Consider the following 24,130-nt stretch of genomic DNA (forward strand, 5'->3'; position numbering starts at 1 on the left):
AGGAGGTTCTTTGGGATTCCTGGGTTTTCAGGCATCAGAGCTTTAAGCTAAAGGGAACAGGTTGCTGAGGCTCAAAAATTGCCACATTACAGCATTGGGTAGGCTTTTAAAGATGTAAAAGAACTTTTTTTTATTCATTCATGGGATGTGGGCGTCGCTGGCTAGGCCAGCATTTATTGCCCATCCCTAATTGCCCCCTTGAGAAGGTGGTGGTGAGCTGCCTTCTTGAACCGCTGCAGCCCATGTGGGGTAGGTACACCCACAGTGCTGTTAGGAAGGGAGTTCCAGGATTTTGACCCAGCGACAGTGAAGGAACGGCGATATAGTTCCAAGTCAGGATAGTGTGTGACTTGGAGGGGAACTTGCAGGTGATGGTGTTCCCATGCATTTGCTGCCCTTGTCCTTCTAGTTGGTAGAGGTTGCGGGTTTGGAAGGTGCTGTCTAAGGAGCCTTGGTGCGTCGCTGCAGTGCATCTTGTAGACGGTATACACTGCTGCCACTGTGCATCGATGGTGGAGGGAGTGAATGTTTGTAGATGGGGTGCCAATCAAGCGGGCTGCTTTGTCCTGGATGGTGTCGAGCTTCTTGACTGTTGTTGGAGCTGCACCCATCCAGGCAAGTGGAGAGTATTCCATCACACTCCTGACTTGTGCCTTGTAGATGGTGGACAGGCTTTGGGGAGTCAGGAGGTGAGTTACTCGCTGCAGGATTCCTAGCCCCTGACCTGCTCTTGTAGCCACGGTATTAATATGGCTACTCCAGTTCAGTTTCTGGTCAATGGTAGCCCCTAGGATGTTGATAGTGGGGGATTCAGCGATGGTAATGCTGTTGAATGTCAAGGGGAGATGGCTAGGTGGCTGCAAGTCATTTTCAGGTTTCCCCTCATTCCTCTTCCCCCCCTTCCCTATCCCTCTCCTAAAGACCCTCTTGCTACATAGGGGACCCATCAGTACTTCCAGTATGCAGTTTCTTCAGGTACCCTAAAAGACGTAGATTTTGTGCAGTTTTGGTATCCTTATCTAAGGAAGAATATACTTGCCATAGTGGGGTTGCAACAAAGGTTTACTAGATTCCTGGGGTAAGAGGGCTATCCTACGAGGAGATATTGAGTAGAATGGGCCTATATTCTCTCGAGTTTAGAAGAATGAGAGGTAATTTCATTGAAATATATAAAATTCCTAGAGGGCTTGACAGGGTGGATACTGAGAGGCTGTTCCCCTGAGCTGGTGAGTCTAGAACTAGTGTCACACTCTCAGGATAAGGGGGTGGCCATTTAGGACTAAGATGAAGAGAATTTTCTTTGCTCAGAGGTTTGTGGATCTTTGGAATTCTCTACCCTAGAGAGCTGTGGAATTATTCAAGGCTGAGATCGATATATTTTAAGGCAATCAAGGGATAGATGGGAAAGTGCAGCTGATGTAGGAGATCAGCCATGATCTTATTGAATGTCGGAGCAGGCTCGATGGGCTGTACGGCCCAATCCTGTTCCTATTTCTTATGCTCTTATGTTTGAGGCTGTTCAAATCCACATCCTGTAGGACCCGCACGGCCATTAAAGAAAGAACAAATTTGCAGTCATATAGCATCTTTCACATCCTCAGTGTCTTTACACAAGCAGATATTGCAGCCTGATTGTGCACAGCAAAGACCCACAAATGCTCGCAAGAGAAATGACCAGTTAATCCTGGTGCTGTTTGTTCTACTCTCGATAGCCAGGCCGTGAAGGATGGAACAGAGCCTAACAGTTTCAGTCTGCTCCTATAAACAGGAGCACAAGTGAATCCCCAGTTAATGCCCAGTACCTGAATACAATTAAACACTCAATTACCATGCAGTTAACACTGGGGGATAAATGTTGGACAGGACACCAGGAGAAATGCCCTGTCCTTCCTTAAATAGGCCAAGAGGATTTTCTTTTTACATTCATCTAAACTTCTCAAAAACAAGTACTTCTGACAGTGTAGCACTCCCTCTGTACCAAAGTGTCAACCCAGATTGCAAACGGAAGTCTCAGAGTTTCACATCCTTCTGACTGAGAGGGCAGAGAGCTATCACTGAACCACAACTAACACTTAACCAAGAGTGAGAGAGAGAGAAGGAGAGAAAGAAAGGAAGAGAGACAATGAGAATATTAATTCCATCAGGCTGAGTTGGATAGTAACTCAGCTCCCAGAGACGGACAGAGGATGACAACACTTTCCCAATCTCCCCAACATAATTCCTAATTTTCAATGTCGTTTGGAAACTTTACCCAGCAGGGAAGGAAGTTTAAAGTCTGCCTGATTGCAATTGCTCCCTGGCTGGATCAGCAGTCAGGTTTAAACAGCTTTTCCACCTACAGCTAATCTCCTGTTTTTCAATAGCTTGCGTGACATCTCTGTTCTTTACAGGTAAACATCTTTAACCAACCTTCTAGGAATTTTACAGAACAACATTAGATCACAAGAAGACGGATTCAGTCGAATATGTAAACTCTGCTTCCAAGTCCTTCTTGTTCAAAGAATGTAAGTAAGATTAACAAATACATGCAAATAATCTGCACACAAAACACTGGGCACACCATGATCGTCTATCTACTCAGCTATTCCTGGGAAGCACAAGAGTCAGAAAGCCATTAGGCAACAGCTGAAAATGACAGAACATTCCTTTGGGATGATTCTGAGCTTCCAGCAGGTAATCAAACTCAAAGTGAGCACTGGTTGGAGATTGGGCTATAATATTGCATGCAAAAGCAAAATACTGCAGATGCTGCAAATCTGAAACAAAAATAGAAAATGCAGGAAGTACTCAGCAGGTCAGGCAGCATCTGTGAGAAAAACAGAAACGTGAAACGTTAACTCTGTTTTTCTCTCCACAGATGCCGCCTGACCTGCTGAGTATTTCAATAATGTTACATCCCCAGATCTCTGACCCACGCTTCCGTTGAGCATTGCTCACTGCTGGAAGTGCCGGACTCGAGCATTATCCTCGGAGTTCAAGATGTGTAGTTTATTTATTTAGAGATACAGCACTGAAACAGGCCCTTCAGCCCACCAAGTCTGTGCCGACCAACAACCACCCATTTATACTAATCCTACATTAATCCCATATTCTCTACCACATCCCCACCATTCTCCTACCACTAGGGGCAATTTACAATGGCCAATTTACCTATTACCTGCAAATCTTTGGCTGTGGGAGGAAACCGGAGCATCCAGCGGAAACCCACGCGGTCACAGGGAGAACTGCAAACTCCACACAGGCAGTACCCAGAATCGAACCCAGGTCGCTGGAGCTGTGAGGCTAACCACTGCGCCACTGTGTTGACTCAACTGACACATGGGTGGGGAGGAAGCTGTGGCAAGTTTTCCAGTTTTTTTTGGTAGCAGGGAAAAGCGAAGGACCACAGGTGAGAAATGGAATGTGCGGCAGGTAAATTGCTTTCGTGAGCTCGTTGCTTTGTTGGATTTGACAACTCTAACAGCTCACATTTAGTGGTGTTCAGAAAGAAAGACTTGTATTTATCTAGTCACTTGCACATCCTCCGGACGTCCCAAAGCGTCTTGTAGCTGATGAAATACTGTGTTTTTGATGTGTTCTCACTGATGTTAAGTTAGGCAGATGTAGCAGCCACTTTATGCACAGCAAGTTCTCACAGATAGCAAATGTGGCAACGGCCAGATAATCTCTTATTTGTGAGCTTGCTTAAAGCACAAATGTTGATCCCAGAACATGGGGGAGAACTCCCCTCGCTCTTCTTTGAAAAAGTGGCCATGGGATCTTTTATGTCCACCTGTAAGCGCTGTTGGGGCCTCGGTTTAATGTTTCAACTGAAAACAGCACCTCCGACAATGCAGCACTCCCTCGGTAAATGGCATGGGAGTGTCAGCATAGATTATGTGGTCAGATCCCTGGAATGGCAGTAAAGATAAATGATACTTTCTCTACACTTCTATCGCTAAAAACTCAAGTCCAATAACTAGTTTCCTGTTTAATAGATATCATACAGGTCACATGCTGTTATGTTATTGAGACGAACATGGCAATCTAATGAAGAATATTCATCCTATTGAAGAACACTTCCTTGTCATGAAGATTTTTGTGCAATAAAATGTTTAGATTTTAAATTGTTGCTGATGAAACAGTCAGCGATAAAGAATATTTCAACTTGAGCATATGTCCAAGTTGACAGAGTGCTGCACTGTCAGAGGTACCGTCTTTCAGATGAAATATTAAACTGAGGCTCAGTCAGCTCTCGCAGGTGGACATAAAAGCCGCTATATAAATGCATGTTGTTATTGCTAGCTGTTCAATAAGAGGGACCTACTCCAATCTTACTTCCCTATCTTTTCTTCATATTCTCCTCTTCAAACGCTTATCCAATTCTCTTTTAAATTATGTTCCAGTCTCTGCCTCACTAGTCTTTGTGACATTACTAACATAATATATTCAACCACAAACTCTACATAGCATGTAATTCAAAACACTTGAAATTAACTGCATTCCAGTACAATGACTGGATTGTAGGAGGCAGCTAGATTTTGCAACATTCGAAAGTGGAAGAAAATGAACTTGCCACACCTCACTGAAAATTAAAAGGACTTCATTCCCTGCTACATATTTTCCATAACAACAAAAGGCTTCAGGGAAGTACCTGACAGTTTATATGGTGAGCTCTGTAGAGCAGGAAGTCGCAGTTATGTGGAAAGAGAAACAATACAATTAGTTTTGTTGACTAACTGTGGCAAAGGACTTGCATTTAGATAATACTTTTTCATGACCTCAAGATGTCCCAAAGCACTTCAGAGCCAATTAAAGACTTTTTTGAAAGTATATTGAAATGTGTACCATCTACAAGAAGCACTTGCCAAGGCTTCTTTGACAGCACCTCCCAAAACCAGTGACCTCACCAACTCTATGACTAGTATCAGCTGTAGCTCGCTGGGTAGCACTCTCGTCAGAGTCAGAAGGCTGTGGGTTCAAGTGACAGCCCAGAAATGTAAGCACAAAAATCTAGGCTGACACTCCAGTGTAGTACTGGGGGAGTGCGGCACTGTTGGAGGTGCCGTCTATCAGATGAGACATTAAACCAAGGCTCCATCTGTCCTCAGATTGGACTTCAAAGATCCCATGGCACTAATTTGAAGAAGAGCGGGGGGAGTTCTCCTTGTTGTCCAGGCCAGTATTTACCCCTTAATCAATATCACAAAAACAAATCATGTGGTCATGATCACATTGCTGCTGTGGGATCTTGCTGTGTACAAATTGGCTACTGTTTCTTTATATTACAACAGTGACTGCTCTTCAAAACTTCTTCATTGGCTGTGAAGCTCTTTAGGACATCGTGAAAGGCATTAATTAAATGCGAATCTTTCCTTTAGAAGGACAAGAGCAGCAGTTGCATGGGAACACCACCACCTGCAAGTTCCCCTCCAAGTCACACATCATCCTGACTTGGAACTATATCGCCGTTCCTTCACTGTTGCTGGGTCAAAATCCTAGAACTCCTTCCCTAACACCATTGTGGGAGTAGGTTCACCACCACCTTTGCAAGACAAGTAGGAATGGGCAATATGTGCTGGCCTTGCCAGTGATGCCCACATCCCATAATGAATAAAAAAATTCACTGTTGTCTTATTGGCAAACTGAGCTGATCGATCCCTTGTCCCCTTCACCGTCCGGTCAGACTACCTGAAGGTGCTGATTATATGGTTCGGAAGGGTCGAGGCGTGCGCCAAAACCTGGAAGGAGTTAGTAGCCATGATACACCATAAACTGAGCATGTGGGAGCAGTGTTCTCTTTCCATTGTGGGTAAGAACCTGGTCATCAGGTGTGAGGCGCTCATGTTGCTGTATGTGGCGCAGGTCTGGCCCATGCCCCACTCCTGTGCCATGGCGGTCACCCGAGCCATTTTCTGCTTTATCTGGAGATGCAAAATGGTCTAGAGGGACACAATGTTCAAACCTCTGGATAAAGGCGGAAAAGATGTACCCAACGTTGCCCTCATCCTGATGACCACCTTTGTGTGCGGCTGCATCAAGCTGTGTGTAGAGCCCCAGTACGCAAACACCAAGGGTCACCACATGCTGAGGTTCTATCTGTCCCCGGGGTTGTGAAGGATAGGTCTGGCCACATTGCCGTGGAATGCTCCATCCAGTTGGACCTTGCTGTACCACCTATCCTTCGTGGGAAAGTTTGTGCAGAAAACAACCTTTGACCACCAATCCATCAGGCAGTAGTCTGCACGGAATGTCCTCAAGGCCCTATGGGAAAAGGAGATGGTGGATCCTGTCGGATGGTTCTCCGAGCAGACTGCCAAAGTAATTTGGCAGAATGCCTCATCACCAGAACTTTCCAACAAGCACCAAGATGTAGCTTGGCTGGTGGTGAGAAGAGCCCTCCCCGTCAGATCCTTCCTGCACACCCAGAGTCTCGCCCCCTCCACACACTGCCCTCGAGGTGGCTGTGGTGGGGAAGAGACTGGTGCCCACCTCCTCCTGGAATGTGCCTTTGCAAAGCAGGTGTGGAAAGAGATGCAGTGGTTTTTGTCAAGGTTCATCCCAAGCAGCTCTGTAACACAGGAGTCTGTGCTCTACGGGCTGTTCCCAGGGACGCACACCGAGACAAACATCAACTGTGGCTGGAGGACCATCAATTCGGTGAAAGACGCCCTTTGGTCTGCCCGAAACTTGTTGGTCTTCCAGCGCAACGAGTTGTCCACGACCGAGTGTTGCAGACTGGCACATTCCAAGGTCCAGGACTACATGCTGAGGGACGCACTAAAGCTTGGGGCAGCCGCTGCAAAGGCTCAATGGGGAAAGACCACTGTGTAAGGTCCTCCTGCCAAAGTGAACTGAGGGGCTGGATCCATGGGAAACCCCTCGGGCTGTATACACCAAATATGGCATGTAAAATGGAATGGAAGGGTTGTGAGGAAACTCACTCATGTATCGAAGAAAACTGATTTCCTTTGCACTTTCCGGAATGTCAACTTGGTCCTGTTTTGAGCTGCTTTGTAATGTATTTATTACAGATTTTTATGAATAAAGTATATTTTTGGGGGGAAACAAAATCAGCAAATACGACAGCCAGCTTGCGCACAGCAAGTTCCCATGGCAGCAGTGAGTTTGAGGGCTAATTGTTGGCCAGCAAAACGTCTTTACTCTTCTTCAAATACTGCTATGGGAGCTTTTACATACTCCTGAGAAGGTTGATGACACCTCACTGTTATCGGCTCATCAGAAAGATGGCACAGCACTCCTTCAATACCACCTTGAGGTGTCAGCCTCGATTATGAACACAAGTCTCTGGAGTAGGGGTTTAACAGCAATATTGTGCATTTATATAGTGCCTTTAACATAGTAAAACCTCCCAAGGTGCTTCAGAGGAGCATCATCAGACAAAACAATCCAACTGAGAGGAGCAGAATGCTATGCACTGAGACAAGGCCGGCACGCAGCAGCACTCTGAGCCAAGGAAAGTAAGTTAAACTGGTATTTCCACTGCCGATTGCTACCCAGTAATCTGTGCTGTTAATAATCATGTGTGGAGTTGCGAGGAATAGGCTTGGCTGTACTGTGATGTTCCAGGCCTGCATCTATCATCTGCTGAGTAGCTGTGGGCAGGGAGCAAGAAAGTCAAGGTCAAAGCACCAGATTAATGAAAATACTGAACAAATGATTAAAAACAAGAAATGCTGGAACCACTCAGCAGGTCTGGCAGCATCTGTGGAAAGAGAAGCAGAGTTAACGTTTCGGGTCAGTGACCTCCTGTTTTGCACAGAGAGCATTCTGTACAAACAATACTTGGAACACTGCTGATACAATTTATGAGAATGCATTTAAAATCTTCACCCAGCCTAACAACCTCCATCAATTTCCTACATAAAAATTGTTATTCATCGTGAATCTCTCAGTGCAGTACTGAGGGAGTGCTGCACTGTCGGAGGTGCTATCTTTCAGATGAGATGTTAAACCAAAGCCCCATCTGCTTGCGTGGTTGGATGCAAAAGATCCCATGGCACTATTTTGGTGTCCTGGCCAATATTTATCCCTCAACCAACATCACTAAAACAGATCATCTGGTGATTATTACATTGCTGTTTGTGGAAGCTTGCTGTGCGCATACTGACTGACACATTTCCTGCATTACAACAGTGTCTACATTTTAAAAAGTACTTCATTGGCTGTGAGGCGCTGGGAGACATCTGGTGGTTGTGAACGGCACTATATAAATGCATGTCTTTCTTTCATCACTTAGGGATTGATCATCATTTTATCTACAGACAAATCTAAAACCTATTACTGTAGCGTGGCAGCAGGATACGAGGGGAGCAGAACATGTTACAATTTATCTGATTTTTGGCCCAGAACTAATCAATATCCAGGCTTGGGCTGATAAGTGGCAAGTAACATGCATGCCACACAAGTGCCAGGCAATGACCATCTCCAACAAGAGAGAATCTAACCATCTCCCCTTGATATTCAATGGCATTGCCATCGCTGAACTCCCCACTATCAACATCCTAGGGGTTACCATTGACCAGAAACTGAACTGGAGTAGCCATATAAATACCATGGCTACAAGAGCAGGTCAGAGACTAGGAATCCTGCGGTGAGTAACTCACCTCCTGACTCCCCAAAGCCTTTCCACCATCTACAAGGCACAAGTCAGGAGTGTGATGGAATACTCTCCACTTGCCTGGATGGGTGCAGTTCCAACAACACTCAAGAAGCTTGACACCATACAGGACATAGCAAGCCACTTGATTGGCACCCCATCTACAAACATTCACTCCCTCCACCACCGATGCACAGTGGCAGCAGTGTGTACCATCTACAAGATGCACTGCAGCAACGCAACAAGGCTCCTTAGACAGTACCTTCCAAACCCGCGACCTCTACCAACTAGAAGGACAAGGGCGGCAAATGCATGGGAACACCACCACCTGCAAGTTCCCCTCCAAACCACACACCATCCTGACTTGGAACTATATCGCCGTTCCTTCCATGTCACTGGGTCAAAATCCCGGAATCCCCTTCCTAACAGCACTGTGGTTGTATCTACCCCACATGGATTGCAGCGGTTCTAGAAGGCAGTTCACCACCACCTTCTCGAGGGCAAATAGGGATGGGCAATAAATGCTGGCCTGGCCAATGACACCCACATCCCATGAATGAATTTTTAAAAAAGCAGAGTTTGGAAGAATGAGCGGTGGTTTCATTGAAAAATATAAATTCTTAGAGAGCTTGACAGAGTAGATGCTATAAGGCTGTTTCCCCCCTGGCTGCAGAGTCCAGCACTAGGGGTTAGAGTCTCCAGATAAGGTGGCGGCTATTTAAAACTGAGATGAAGAGAAATTTCTTCACTTAGAGGGTATTGAATCTTGGGAATTCTCTATCCCAGAGAGCTGTGGATTCTCATTGAGTATATTCAAAGCTGAAATCAATGGATTTTTGTACTCGAGGGAATCAGGGGATGTGGGGATTGGGTGGAAAAGTGGAGTTTGATAGACAAGATTAGCCATGATCCGATTGAATGGTGGAGCAGGCTCGAGGGGCTATATAACCTGCTCCAGCTCCTATTTCTTATGTTCTTAGGTTTTCATCCTTTGATACTGACATGCTTTACACTGGTGTTATTGACAGCTACTGCCTCGAGGCTTTCAGTTAGTTCGTGTTTACCTCACTAATCTGCTACACCTCACAAATCCATCAGGTTGTTATTAAAGCTGTTTAACCTCGTAAATTAATCCCTTTCCCATGTGGTTGATGGACTGCTTTGCTTTCCAATGGGTTACTTGGGTGGGGAAAAACTTCTATTACTGTTAATAGGGGAATCATAATTGAAAATGCATGACTGATCAAAGGAATATTTTACTAACAAATGTTATTAAATTATGGATGTGTTCTTGTCAATGGGTGCCCATCTCAAATAGATTTTCAAAAAAATTAAATCCTTCTGTATGGAAGGTGATCTTTAGTTAATGACACTTTGTTGAGGGGATTATCCTTCGCACAGTATTTTGGGGGAGGAGGAGATCAGTTTCTGGACTAGCAGGAATAACTTATTCCTAGTTCTGTTACTGAGTTTTATTTCCAAGTCAATTAACAATGACAACAGCAAGTTGCCTTTATATATAGTGCCTCTAAGGTAGTAACATATCCTTATACAACTTGCACATATATAGCATCTTAAACTTCACAAAATGCTCCAAGATGTTTCACCGGAGCTATTATCAAACAAAATTTGACACCGTGTCACATGAGGAGATATTAGGACAGGAGACATGCCCAGTATTCCAAGCTGTAAAAACAACAATGGGCACGAGGTGGGTTAGGGTAACGTTTAACTCTCCCCCTTGGCCTTCGCCTGCCCAACGTGGACTGGCAGAGTGGGCCAGAGGAGGGGGTGGTTAATATTGAGGCCCTTGCATCTAAAGAGGTCAATGTACCCATCTCCCAGTCAGGACATTGTAGGTTTGAACTTGATCCTAGATGCTTACGTCAGTCAGGTGTGCTCTGACAGATCTTGGCAAGACAGGGCTGGGAGGGGAAATGCAGGCACCAACTACCTTGTTGAATCATAAGTTCTACAGGTGACAGCTCTGAAATGAGTCCATGGTGTGGACCATTCACCTCTTCCTTTGGTTTGGGCAGACACCTGGCATTATGTGGAGAACGAGCAACAAACTACACATGAGTCATTGTAGTTGCGAGGTGGCAGTCTGTTTGAATTGAAAGCTGTTTCTGGTCTAAATTCTAGATCGACTAAAGTAGATTTATTAAACACTGAATACACAAGACAGGGGCCATGATCAAGGCCATTACCTTGCACTGAGAAAAACAAATTCCAGTTTCATCACTTGGGAACCTGGTGTTTTGGAAAACCTAATTCTGGAACTCCCTCTATTTTCCCATGAAAACTAAATAATCATGGACCTGGGTTCATTGTTTCAATAGTTTGATGGTCTTCAGACACAGGCTAATAGTGGAGGTTTAGTTTGATTAGTTTAGAGATACAGCACTGAAACAGGCCCTTTGGCCCACCGAGTCTGTGCCGACCATCAACCACCCATTTTTATACTAATCCTACACTAATTCCACATTACTACCACATCCCCACCTGTCCCTATATTTCCCTACCACCTACCTTTCCTAGGGGCAATTTATAATGGCCAATTAACCTATCAACCAGCAAGTCTTTGGCATGTGGGAGGAAACCGGAGCACCCGGAGAAAACCCACGCAGACACAGGGAGAACTTGCAAACTCCACACAGGCAGTCCCCAGAATTGAACCTGGGTCGCTGGAGCCGTGAGGCAGCGGTGCTAACCACTGCGCCACTGTGCCGCCCATGTGTCATGCTCCGTTTTTACTTCAATGACCGTAGCTTTGCTAACAGTTTCTAAAGACCTTGGATGTAACAAACGCAGAGATTACAGTAGATTCCAGACCCTCTCCAAGACCACCTGTTTCCACCTCTGTAACATCATCTATCTCGGCCCCTGCCTCAGCTACTCTGCAGTTGAAACCTTCATCAATGCCTTTGCTAACTCCAGACTCAACTATTTTAACGTTCTCCTGGATGATTTCTCCAAGCTCCACCTTCCACAAACTTACACTCATCCAAAGCTCTACTACCCACATCCTAACTTGCACAAAAGTCTTGTTCACTCATCACCCCTGTACTTGTTGACCTACTTTGGCTCCTGGTCTAGCAACATTTCAATTTTAAAATACCCACCCTTCATTTCACATCCCTCTGTGGGATTTCCCCTCCCTACTGCTATAACCTCCAACAGCCTTACAATCCTCCAAGATCTCTGCGGCCCTACATTCCTGGTGCTGAGCGCATCCCCGATTACTACTGTTCCATTATTGGCAGCAGTTCCTTCAGCTACCTGGGCCTACTAGGTACTCTGTTAGTCACCTGTCCAAAATATCTCCTTATGTGGCTCACTATCAAAATGTGTTTGATAATGGTCCTGTGAAGTACTTTTGGATGTCTTACTACATTAAAGGCACTATATAAATGTAAATGTTGTTATGATGTTGTCTAGTTTGATTTTGTTCGAACAAGTTTTGTATTTTTGTATTTTAAATCGGGCTGATTCTGTGTTCCCACACAATAGATTGCACCAGCATGTGACAGATTGCAATATACACCTTGTGAAGGGCAGCTATGATGCAGATCACTCACACAGGTCACCCTTGACAAGCAGATGCTGGTATAACTTTGGTTGAACCGTGAATTGCTTCATTGCTGAATGGTTTATTGTTTAACCTGATTTTTTTTTTCGGCTCCTATGATTCTAAACACAAATAATTCATTCGCATTATTAAGAATAAAAAGTTAAGTTAAAAAGAGCTTAATTTTATAACTTAGCTCCAGCCACTGACCCTGTAAAACAAATTCAGCAACCACCTGAAAACTGTAGGGAAATTCCACTGTAGAATACTCTGAATAATGGGTGCTCTTCATTATCATAACATTTCTGAACTGCCTGCTGGTTAAACCATGAATTTGCTGTTTCCTGGTAAATCAGGCATCTTTGAGCTTTGGAGAATGCAGCACTCACCTGTTCACTGGGAACTGTTAACACATTACATCATGTCCTCAGCTATGCACCTGTTGGCTGAGGTAGATCACAATATGCTTATGATATGGGATGTACCTGAGTCAAGACCAGGCTCTGATTACACAATGATTCATCAGAGCATGAGCTCATGCTTAACCCTCTGTTGCACCTGTAGGTAACCTAGCTACAAATTACAGAATCACAGTTCTACAAACTTGTAGAAATCCAGCTCACACCTACCTCGAAAAGAAGGAATGACCAGAAACGGCTAATAATTGAAACTACCTGAAAGACTGGTCACAGTTCAGGTTGGGCTTCATTTCACTGCTGTCGGGGTGCATTAAACTCTCGACATTCAGTCAGGAATATGTAATGTACATGGAAGCATACACAGTCAAAAGCAGTTGGAGCACAAGCTACGAGTCTGAATTGTAAACCACTTTCCAAAGTTCAACACCAAATAGTTTTTAAGAAATAATTTGAGGTTTTTATAAATCAAGTTTAGGATTAAAAACAACAAATAAATTGAAAAGATATGAATGGTCATTAACAAATGCAAATATTGCCCTGCCTTCAAGGCATTCTTATACACTGTGGAGAAGGTCCAATGAACCATCAATTGCTGTACATTTCACTTATACAAAAGAACATCGTTTCAATAATGCAAATTCATATTTATATTTTTTAAAGAAAATATTTGCATTTGTTAATGCAGTTGTGTACTGCCTCATTACATCTTGAAAATTACATTACATCTTCATAACCAAAAGAATAATTTCTGAAAAGCAATCATCAAGACCCCACAAACACGGCAAGGAATGTTGGTCAGGAAATTGGAAGAACTCTTTGTTCTCCAGCTGTGCCATGTACCTTATTTACCCACTTTAAACAGACGGACGGAGAGTTCTCGCTGTAACCGGGACCAGGACAAGCAACAACAATCTGTATTTATACAGTGCCTTTAACGTAGGAAAACATCCCAAGGTGCTTCACAGGAGCATTAACAGCCACAAATCTGACCCCGAGGTGTTAGGACAGGTGACCAAAAGCTTGGTTTTTAAGGAGCATCTTAAAGGAGAGAGAGATGGAGAGACAGAGAGGTTTAGGGAGGGAATTCCAGAGGGTTAGGGCCTAGCAAGCTGAAGGCACGGCCACCAATGGTGGAGCGATGAAATTTGGGGATATACAAGAGGCCAGATTTGAAGGAGCGCAGAAACCTCAGAGGGTTGTAGGGCTGGAGGAGGTTCCAGACATAGGGAGGGGCGAGGCCAGGGAGGGATTTGAACACAAGGATGGGAGTTTTAAAAATGCGGTGTTGCTGGACCGCGAGCCAACGTAGGTCAGCGAGCACAGCGGGGTGATGGGAGAACAAAACTTGGCGTGAGCTCGGATATTCCACGGGGGTCTTACCCAGCCCTGTACTTCCCTACATTTCACCCAAAAGACAACTGGAGTTGGTTTTAATCTCTGCACCCGGCAGATCCCATTGGCCCACTGAACCAATCCATTGAAGTCAATGTAACAAGACTCAGGTGAGGTCTAGAATGGACGAGCCTTCAGTTTCAGGTGGAGAAGTTGTGTCTGGGTTGACTGCAGTTTCCCTCTCCCACAGTGTCAGTCTACATTAATGGCTCAGATCCCAGAACATATGACCTTGAAACTCAGAGCTGCTGGAAACTGAGCCAAGCTGACATTTGAAACCTTAGGGGGGAATATTTTAATGTGGTTGGTTGACTATTCCCCCTACTCTTGCCTCCTCCTTCCCCCTCCTCCATTCTCCCCCTCTCTCTCCTTCTCCCTCCCTCATCCCTCCATCTCCATGCCCTCCCCCCAACTCTCACCTTTCAGTTTGTGACTGTACTCTGTGCGATCAGACTGACTCCTCCGCAGAGTGCTGCTTTTCTCCTCCTCGCTGACGGCTGCATTCTCAGCGATGATGGTGTCGGTCCGGCGCCGCTCCAGGTACAGCCTGGGTTTGAAGAAGCCCAGGTTCCTCCGCTTGCCATTGGCACCAGGAAGGCTGGAGGGCTCCTTGCTCTCCATTGCCCTGCCGCCGTTGGGGTGAGGAAAGCCCGGAGTGTATACCTGCTGCAACCGCTGATCCAAGAGACTCCTCCCAGTGTCCGGACACCCACCTACAAAGCAACCTGTGCAAACTGCACCTAATCTCATCTACTGCTCACTTCTCTCCCTGCCTGTTATTTTAATACAGGAACAATCCGCCTGTTGCAATCTCGAATTTGTATATTACACACCTACAAATCAAAATGTCATGCAGTTAGAGGAAATGTGTCCTTAGAAAAAGTTTTGAACTAGAGGCGTGCAAAATAATGCAGGCTTTTGATGAATAGAGAGAAACAGTTTCCAGTGGCAGGAGGGTCGGTAACCAGAGGACACAGTCACAGTCATAACGGCACAGAAGGAGACCATTCGGCCCATCAAGTCCATGCCAGCTCTCTGTAGAGCAATCCAGTCAGTCCTATTCTCCTGCTCTATCCCTGCAGCCCTACAAGTTTATATCCCTCAAGTGCCCACCCAAGTTCGTTTTGAAATGGTTAATCGTATCCACTTCCACCACCCTCGTAGGCAGAGAGTTTCAGGTCATTACCACTTGCTGACTAAAACAGTTCGTCCTCACATCCTCCCCTCCCCCACATCTCTCACCTAAAACCTTCAATCTGTGTCCCCCAGTCTTTGTACTAACAGTTAATGGGAACAATTTTTCTTTGTCTAACTTATCTAAGCCTGTCACAATCTTGTACACCTCTATCAAATCTCCCCTCAATCTCCTTTACTCCAGGGAGAACAACCCCAGCTTTTCCAACCTAACCTTGTAACTGAAATCCCCCCATCCCTGGAACCATTCTGGTAAATCCCCTCTGCACCTCTCAAGGACTCTCCTATCCTTCCTAAAGTGTGGTGACCAGGACTGGACCCAATACTCTAGCTGGGGCCTAACCAGAGCTTTATAAAGGTTCAGCATAACTTCCTGCTTTTGTACTCAATGCCTCCATATATAAAGTATAAGATCCCATATACTTTACTAAATACTCTCAATATGTCCTGCCACTTTAAAGATCGATACACATGCACGCCTAGGTTCCTCTGTTCCTGCACAGTCTTTAGAACTGTGCCATTAAGTCCATATTACCTCTCCCTATCCTTTCTGCTAAAATGCATCACCTCCCACTTCTCTGTATTAAATTCCATCTGCCATTTGTCTGCCCATTCCACTAACCTATCTATGGCCTGTTGCAGTTGATTTGTATTAAAGACTGGCTGCCCGACCCAAACCCAACGGGACCCGATGATACATGTCGGGTTCAAGTTGCACTTCCGGGTCCAGCATTCGGGCTCGGGTCGGGCCGGGTCAGACTCGCTCTATCACAGGTAAGTGGCTCCAATGTTAATTTAATTTTTGGACTCAAAAGGTGGTTTCGTTACAGTTATTTTAAGCTTGAGAAGATCAGCGACAAAGTGAAAAACGGAAGGTAAATTAACTGATGGTCGGGTCGGGTTGGGTCGGGCGCGGGAAAAAGTGGAAGGACTCAGGCCGGGTCGGGCTCGGGTTGGATGTTGTTCTGTCGGGCTCAGGTTGGGTTTTCTTTTGCAGACCCGAGCAGGCCTTTAATCTGTATCATCCTCACAGTTTGCCAGTCCTCCAAGTTTGGTATCATTGGCAAATTTTGACATTTTTCTCTGTATTACCTAGTCATTTATATACATCAAAAAAGCATTGGTCCCAGTACTGATCCTTGGGGAACACCACAAATTAGTAAAAGAACCAGAGGTGAAACGAGGAAACATATTTCAGACAGTGATCTGGAATTCGCTGCCTGAAAGGGCAGTGGAAGCAGATTCAATAGTAACTTTCAAAAGGGAATTGGATAAATTTTTTAAAAGGAAAATTTTGCAGAACTGTAGGGAAACAGCAAGGGAACAGGGACTAATTAGATAGCTCTTTCAAAGCACCAGCACAGACACAATGGGCTGAATGGCCTCCTTAGGTGCTGTATGATTCTATGATTCTATAAGTTCAAAATATTCAAATGCTGAGGAACTGCTTCCGGGCTCATTGATGTAATGCACATCTCTCTCTCTCATTCTCTGTGTATATAATAATTTACGTCAGTTACTTCTGTTTAAAAGGGTCAAACATCTGTGTTTAAAAAAAAGCTAAAAAAGAACAATTTATTGACTTAACATCACCCCACCATTGGCAGAAATGCCTTCAGCTGCCTACACCTTAAGCTCTGGATTTCCCTACCTAAATCTCTCTGCCTCTCTCCTCCTTTAAGACACTCCTTGAAACCTACCACTTTGACGAAGCTTTTGGTCACCTGTCCTAATCTCGTGTGGCTTGTTGTCACATTTACTTGGTAATCACTCCTGTGAAGCGCTTTGGGATGTTTTACTACATTAAAGGCGCTATATAAATGCAAGTTGTTGTTAATAGTCATATAAGTAACTGCATAGAATTAGTGCAAGGTGTAGTGCAATTGAGTTAAAGGACTTGAACACCATGCTTTACACTAATATCTACCTGGATATATATGATAAGCACAGTCATGAGTGTTACTGTCAACTTCCAACATGTTTAAAAAGTACTCAGGGCTCCAAAGAACACCTCACCAGTGCTTTTTCCCACATAGTGACTTTGAAAGTTATTTAATTGGCTGTGAAGTGCTTTGGGACATCCTGAGGTGCTGAAAGGTGCTATAGAAATGCAAGTTCTTGCTTCCTTAAAGCCAAATCAATCATTAACATCAGCGTCTTTCTATTTCAGTATCTTTGTTCATTTAAAAAGGGTTAAATAATAAATGTAGATGACCTCAGTAAGGAAATGGCTGGGAAGAATTAGTGAGACAATGAAGCTGTGTGCTTAAACTAATCTGTAGAATTGAAACATTGTTGGCTTAATGAATGGATTTGCACAGGTTAATTCGACCTCCTCAGTCAACCTGGCTCAGCTACTCCCTGAATTTGCACTTATAATTCTCATTTGCTGGTTCAGTTTGTTTGAATTGTATAGACCTAGAGGTTTGCAAACAGAGCTGCTCCTGAGTGCCTGAGCTGAGTTAGTAGCACTCTTGTCTCGGAATCAGAAGGTTGTGGATTCAAGTCCTTGGAGTGCAACACAATCCCAAAGTTAGGCCTGATGCTCCCAGCGCAGTACTGAGGGAGTGCTGCACTGTTGAAGGTGCTGTCTTTTGGATGAGATTTTAAACAGATGCCCCATCTGCCCTCTTGGGTGGACACAAAAAATCCAATGGATCTATTTCAAAGAACAAAGAACAAAGAACAGTACAGCACAGGAACAGGCCATTCGGCCCTCCAAGCCTGCGCCGATCTTGATGCCTGCCTAAACTAAAACCTTCTGCACTTCCGGGGACCGTATCCCTCTATCCCCATCCTATTCATGTATTTGTCAAGACGCCTCTTCAACGTCACTATTGTACCTGCTTCCACCACCTCCCCCGGCAACAAGTTCCAGGCACTCACCACCCTCTGTGTAAAGAACTTGCCTCGCACATCCCCTCTAAACTTTGCCCCTCTCACCTTGAACCTATGTCCCCTAGTAACTGACTCTTTCACCCTGGGAAAAAGCTTCTGACTATCCACTCTGTCCATGCCACTCATAACTTTGTAAACCTCTATCATGTCGCCCCTCCACCTCCGTCGTTCCAGTGAAAACAATCCGAGTTTATCCAACCTCTCCTCATAACTAATGCCCTCCAGACCAGGCAACATCCTGGTAAACCTCCTCTGTACCCTCTCCAAAGCCTCCACGTCCTTCTGGTACTGTGGCGACCAGAATTGCACGCAATATTCCAAGTGTGGCCTAACTAAAGTTCTGTACAGCAGAAGTGCAGTGACCTTCTCCCTGGTGTTCTGGCCAATATTTATCCCTCAACCAACATCACTAAGAAATGGATGATGTGCATATATCGCATTGCTGTTTGTGGGAGCTTGCTGTGCGCAAGTTGCTTGCTACTGTTTCCTACATTACAACAGTGACCACACCTACATGATGGACGTGCTTTCCAAAAAGGGGTTTGGGGAGGGAATCTGCATTTGGATCAAACTGCTCTACACAAACATCAGTAGCGCAGTCTCAATCAATGGGTGGGAATCGGAAAGTTTCCCGATCCAATCTGGAGTCAGACAGGGCTGTCCTCTCTCCCCGGTCTTGTTTGTTTGCTGTATTGAACCCTTTGCTGAGTCTATTAGGAAGGATGCGAGCATAAGAGGGGTGACAATCCCAGGCAGTGGAGGCACTCAGGTTAAAACCTCCCTGTACATGGATGAAGTCGCCGTCTTCTGTTCGGATCCGCTGTCCGTTCGCAGACTGATGAGCATCTGCGACCAGTTCGAACTAGCCTCGGGAGCCAAAGTAAATTGCGGCAAGAGCGAGGCCATGTTCTTTGGGAACTGGGCTGACTGATCCCTTGTCCCCTTCACTGTCAGGTCAGACTACCTGAAGGTGCTGGGGATATGGTTCAGAAGGGTCGGGGCGTGCACCAAAACCTGGGAGGAACGAGTAGCCAGGGTACACCATAAACTCAGCATGTGGGAGCAGCGATCTCTCTCCATTGTGGGTAAGAACCTGGTCATCAAGTGCGAGGTGATCACGTTGTTGCTGTACGTGGCACAGGTCTGGCCCATACCCCACTCCTGCGCCGTGACGGTCACCCAAGCCATTTTCTGCTTTATCTGGAGATGCAAAATGGACCGGGTCCGGAAGGACACGATGTTCAAACCTCTGGATAAGGGCAGAAAAATGTACCCAACATTGCCCTCATCCTGATGACCACCTTCATGTGCAGCTGCATCAAGCTGTGTGTGGAGCCCCAGTACGTAAACACCAAGGGTCACCACATGCAGAGGTTCTATCTGACCCCGGTGTTGCGAAGGATGGGTCTGGCCACATTGCCGTGGAACGCTCCATCCAATTGGACCTTGCTGTACCACCTATCCTTCGTGGACATGTTTGTGCAGATAAACACCTTTGACCACCGATCCATCAGGCAGTAGTCTGCACAGAATGTCCTCAAAGCCCTATGGGAAAAGGAGATGGTGGATCCTGTCAGATGGTTCCCCGAGCAGACTGCCAAAGTAATTTGGCAGAATGCCTCATCACCAGAACTTTCCAACAAGCACCAAGTAGCTTGGCTGGTGGTGAGAAGGTCCCTCCCTGTCAGATCCTTCCTGCATGCCTGGAGTCTCGCCCCCTCCACTCGCTGCCCTTGAGGTGGCTGTGGTGGGGAAGAGACAGTTGCCCACCTCCTTCTGGAATGTGCCTTTGCAAAGCAGGTGTGGAAAGAGATGCAGTGGTTTTTGTCGAGGTTCATCCCAAGCAGCTCTGTAACACAGGAGTCTGTGCTCTACGGGCTGTTCCCAGGGACGCACACCGAGACAAACATCAACTGCTGCTGGAGGACTATCAATTCGGTGAAAGACGTCCTTTGGTCTGCCCGAAACTTGCTGGTCTTCCAGCGCAAAGAGTTGTCCACGACCGAATGTTGCAGACTGGCACATTCCAAGGTCCAGGACTACGTGCTGAGGGACGCACTAAAGCTTGGGGCAGCCGCAGCAAAGGCTCAATGAGGAAAGACCACAGTGTAAGGTCCCCCCACCAAGCTGAACTGAGGGGCTGGATCCATGGGAAACCCCTCGAACTGTATTGGGAAAATTTTGTGTGCTGTAAATGTAAAAATGTATATGGCATGACAATGAAACGGAAGGGTTGTGAGGCAACTCATGATTGTATTGAAGGAAACTGATCACCTTTGTACTGTTCGTATTTTTTGACTTGGTGCTGTTTTAAACTGTATGGAAATGTAATTTTTACAGATTTTTATGAATAAAGTATATTTTGGAAATAAAAAAAGAACAACAGTGACCACACTTCAAAAGTACTTCATTGGTTGTAAAGCACTTTGAAATGTCCTGAGGTGTATAAGGCACGAAGTTCATTCTTTCCAAATCCTAAACCAACACAGCATTGAGCACATCAATAACTTGAGCTGAAAGTAAATGAACGGGTGTCTGGATTTAAAATGTATTGGCTGGAAATTTCTTAGGTGGTGTTGCAACAGGTCAGAACTTCTGTTCACTTTTCTGACACTGTAACACTCTGGACTAATTTATTCTGTTCAGGCTGGGGGAGTGGGGAGTGAGGAGAGGGGAATGGGGAGTGGGAATGGGGAGTGGGATTGGGGAGTGGGGATTTGGAGTGGGAGTGGGAGTGGGGAGTGGAGAATGGGAGTGGGAGTGGGGAGTCGGTGGGGAGAGGGAGTGGGGAGTGGAGAATGGGGAGTGGGAGTGGGGAGTGAGGAGTGTGGAGTGGGAGTGGGAGTGGGGAGTGAGGAGAGGGAGTGGGGTGTGGGAAGTGGGGAGTGGGGAGTAAGAGTGGGGAGGGGGGAGAGGGAGTGGGAGTGGGAGTGGGAGTGGGGAGTGGGAGTGGGGAGTGGGAGTCGGTGGGGAGTGGCAGTGGGGAGAGGGAGTGGGGAGTGGGGAGTGGGAGTGGGGAGTGGGGAGTGGGGAGTGGGAGTGAGGAGTGGGCAGTTGGGGGTGGGAGTGGGGAATGCAGAGTGGGGAGTGGGAAGTGGGGAGTGGGGAGTGGGAGTGGGGAGTGGGAGTGGGGAGTGGGGAGTGGGAGTGAGGAGTGAGGAGTGGGCAGTGGGAGTGGGGAATGCAGAGTGGGGAGTGGGAAGTGGGGAGTGGGAGTGGGGAGTGGGGAGTGGGGAGTGGGAGTGAGGAGTGAGGAGTGGGCAGTGGGGAGTGGGAGTGGGGAATGCGGAGTGGGGAGTGGGAAGCGGGGAGTGGGGAGTAAGAGTGGGGACGGGGGAGTGGGAGTGGGGAGTGGGAGTGGGGAGTGGGAGTGGGGAGTGGGGAGTTGGTGGGGAGTGGCAGTGGGGAGTGGGAGTGGGGAGTGAGGAGTGGGGAGTGGGGAGTGGGAGTGGGGAGTGGTGAGTAAGAGTGAGGAGTGGGGAGAGGGAGTGGGGAGTGGGGAGTGGGAGTGCGGAGTGGGGAGTGGGAAGTGGGGAGTGGGAGTGGGGAGTGGGAGTGGGGGTGGGGAGTGGGAGTGGGGACTGGGGAGTGGGAGTGGGAAGTGGGGAGTGGGAGTGGGCAGTGGGAGTGGGGAGTGGGGAGTGGGAAGGGGGGAGTGGGAAGTGGGGAGTGGGAGTGGGGAGTGGGAGTGGGGGTGGGGAGTGGGAGTGAATGGCATCTGAAGAAAGGGGAGGGATCTTAAACGGGCAGCCAATCCCTGAAGACAATAGGATCTCTCTGAGATCTCTGCACTCCTCTAATTCTGGCCTCTTGTGCCTCCGGATTTTAATTGCTCCACCATTGATGGCCACGCCTTCTGCTGCCTGGGCCCCATGCCCTCGAATTCCCTCCCTAAACCTCCTCAACCCTCTCTCCCTCTCTCTTACTCTAAGATGCTGCTTAAAACCTACCTCTTTGACCAAGCTTTGATTATGTGTTCTAATGTCACCTTTGGCTTGGTGTCAATGTCTGTCTGATTATGCTTCTGTGAAGTCCCATTGGGTCGTTTTACTGTGATGAGGGGCCTCAGCCTCCAATGTTGGCATGATGACAAACGAGGATGTGCAAGAGGTCAGAAATGAAGGAGGAGCACAGAGATCTCGGAGTGTTGTAAGGCTCAAGGAGGTTATAGAGATGGCGGGGGTGGTGTGGGAGCGGGGGTGGGGTGGGAGCGGGTGGGGTGGTGGAGGGGGGTTTGGCGGTGGGAGGGCCATGAGGGGATTTGAATGCAAGGATGAGAATTCTAAAATTGGGCCACTTTGGGACAGGATGCACCACAACTCTTTGAAGGTAAACAGGAAAACAAAATATAAGAAATCTACTGCTGTGGAAGACAACAGCTGACAAGAGTGAAGAGTCTTGAGGGGTTTGGGGAGAATGAGATGTTAACTGCAGTACTTTACATAATGTTTGCAGTGTTGGGACAAGACAAGAGAGAATGAGATAGGAAATTAAATGATTGGCACCTCTTTGTCTGCAGTTACCTTTGTAACGTGATCTTCCCCCATCATTGTCATTGTGAAGATCTACATTCCTTTTAAAAGGCACTTTTCCCTGAGAGGATTGTGGCCATCAGTAGACAGTATCCTCTCTCTCAATTGGCCATACATGAATGTAAATGAACCAATTTGGAGTGAACTAACAGCATTGTATAGAGCCATGCAAATGTCAGTCAATAACTGCTGTAATAATGGTGCTGTACTTGCTTACTTTGTGCTCTGGGAGACTGAGATCCTTGCTCTGATTCTATGTGGTTAACACTGCTCAATCCTGGCAGAAAACCTATCGAAGCACAAAGTGACTGTCTCAAAGTGACAGCCAGTCTCAGAGAAGTGGAGGTTCGGAGCACACTCGGACACTCGAAATTGCAAATTTCATTACAATCTGTGCAGTTAGGGGGCAGGGAGGTGTGGGTAGGGGCTAGTGCTGGGGTGGGGGAGTCAGGGCTTTGGGGGTTGTGAGCTGGGGGTGGGGGATGTGTTGGGGTGGGTGGGGGTCGGTGGTGGGGGGTTGTGGGCTGGCGGTAGAGCTCTCCCCACCTCTCTCTGCCACATTCCCGTAAAATGGGATTTTTCTCCTCTTTGCCAGATTTTCGTTGCTTCACTCTCCCTCAGAAGTAAACATTTACACCTTCTCTGGACTCATTCTTCTGTTTCTGTACTTGTCACATTACCATCCTCAGTTGCCTCGCACCATCATCATCAGCTTTTTTGAAGAGTCAGTATAGGCCTAATGGGTTGAATGACCTTCCATGCTCGATCGTTCTATGAATCTATCCCTTTAGTCACTTAATCCCTCCTGTATAATATCTCTTCATGTGACACACTTTGTCTGATTTACACTCTTGTGAAACACCTTAGGATGTTTTACTGCACTATATTAATTCAAGTTTTTTGCTGTTGTCACAGCCAACATTCAGGCATTTTATTTCCCACAGGACAGGAGAGATTGGAGGAACCGGGGAGAAAATAGAACCGAATTTCTGCCATTTCTCCATTTTCTCCCCTGCCCCACCCCCAAACACCCCCTCGACCCCCACCCCCCACACCCCCTGCACTGTGCCACAGCCACCGCCTTACTCCTCTATGAGAGAGAGGACACTGATATTGGAGCACCTGTCCTGCCACTGGATTTGCAGGATCTTGTGGAGGCACCGCTGGTGATATCTCTCCAGGGCTTTGAGATGTCTGCTGTACAGTGTCCATGTTACTGACACATACAGAAGGGCAGGTAACACTGCGGCCCTGTAGACCATGGGCTTGGTGCTAGGTTTGAGGTCGTCATACACTCTTTTCCTCAGACGACTGAAGGCTGTGCTGGCACACTGGAGACGATGCTGAGTTTCATCGTCCATGTCTGCCTTTGCTGAGAGGAGGCTCCGAAGGTATGAGAAGTGATCAAATGGAAGGTGCTCCAATATCAGTGTCCTCTCTCAGGCCAACATCCCCAGTATTGAGACACTGGTCAAGGCTAGTCAGTTACGTTGGGCGGGCCACATGGTCCGCATGCCTGACACAA

At 46.6% G+C, this 24,130-nt stretch overlaps 1 protein-coding gene across 3 annotated transcripts in view; it reads right to left on the bottom strand.

Moving 5' to 3' along the window:
• The window catches only part of arhgef38 (Rho guanine nucleotide exchange factor (GEF) 38), a 128,335-nt gene that overhangs the window by 73,696 nt on the left and 30,509 nt on the right, over nt 1-24,130 (bottom strand). For 2 of the 3 annotated variants that reach the window (XM_068046458.1, XM_068046486.1), the window contains exon 1: nt 14,401-14,606. The exons of the other annotated variant lie outside the window; for it this stretch is intronic. In XM_068046458.1, coding sequence (XP_067902559.1) covers nt 14,401-14,602 — 202 coding nt within the window. In that variant the 5' untranslated portion in view covers nt 14,603-14,606. Of the gene's footprint in view, nt 1-14,400; nt 14,607-24,130 lie in introns of those variants that run through there. 3 annotated transcript variants of the gene reach the window in all.

Source organism: Heterodontus francisci, chromosome 1, assembly GCF_036365525.1.
Source record: "Heterodontus francisci isolate sHetFra1 chromosome 1, sHetFra1.hap1, whole genome shotgun sequence".
NCBI lineage: Eukaryota > Metazoa > Chordata > Chondrichthyes > Heterodontiformes > Heterodontidae > Heterodontus > Heterodontus francisci.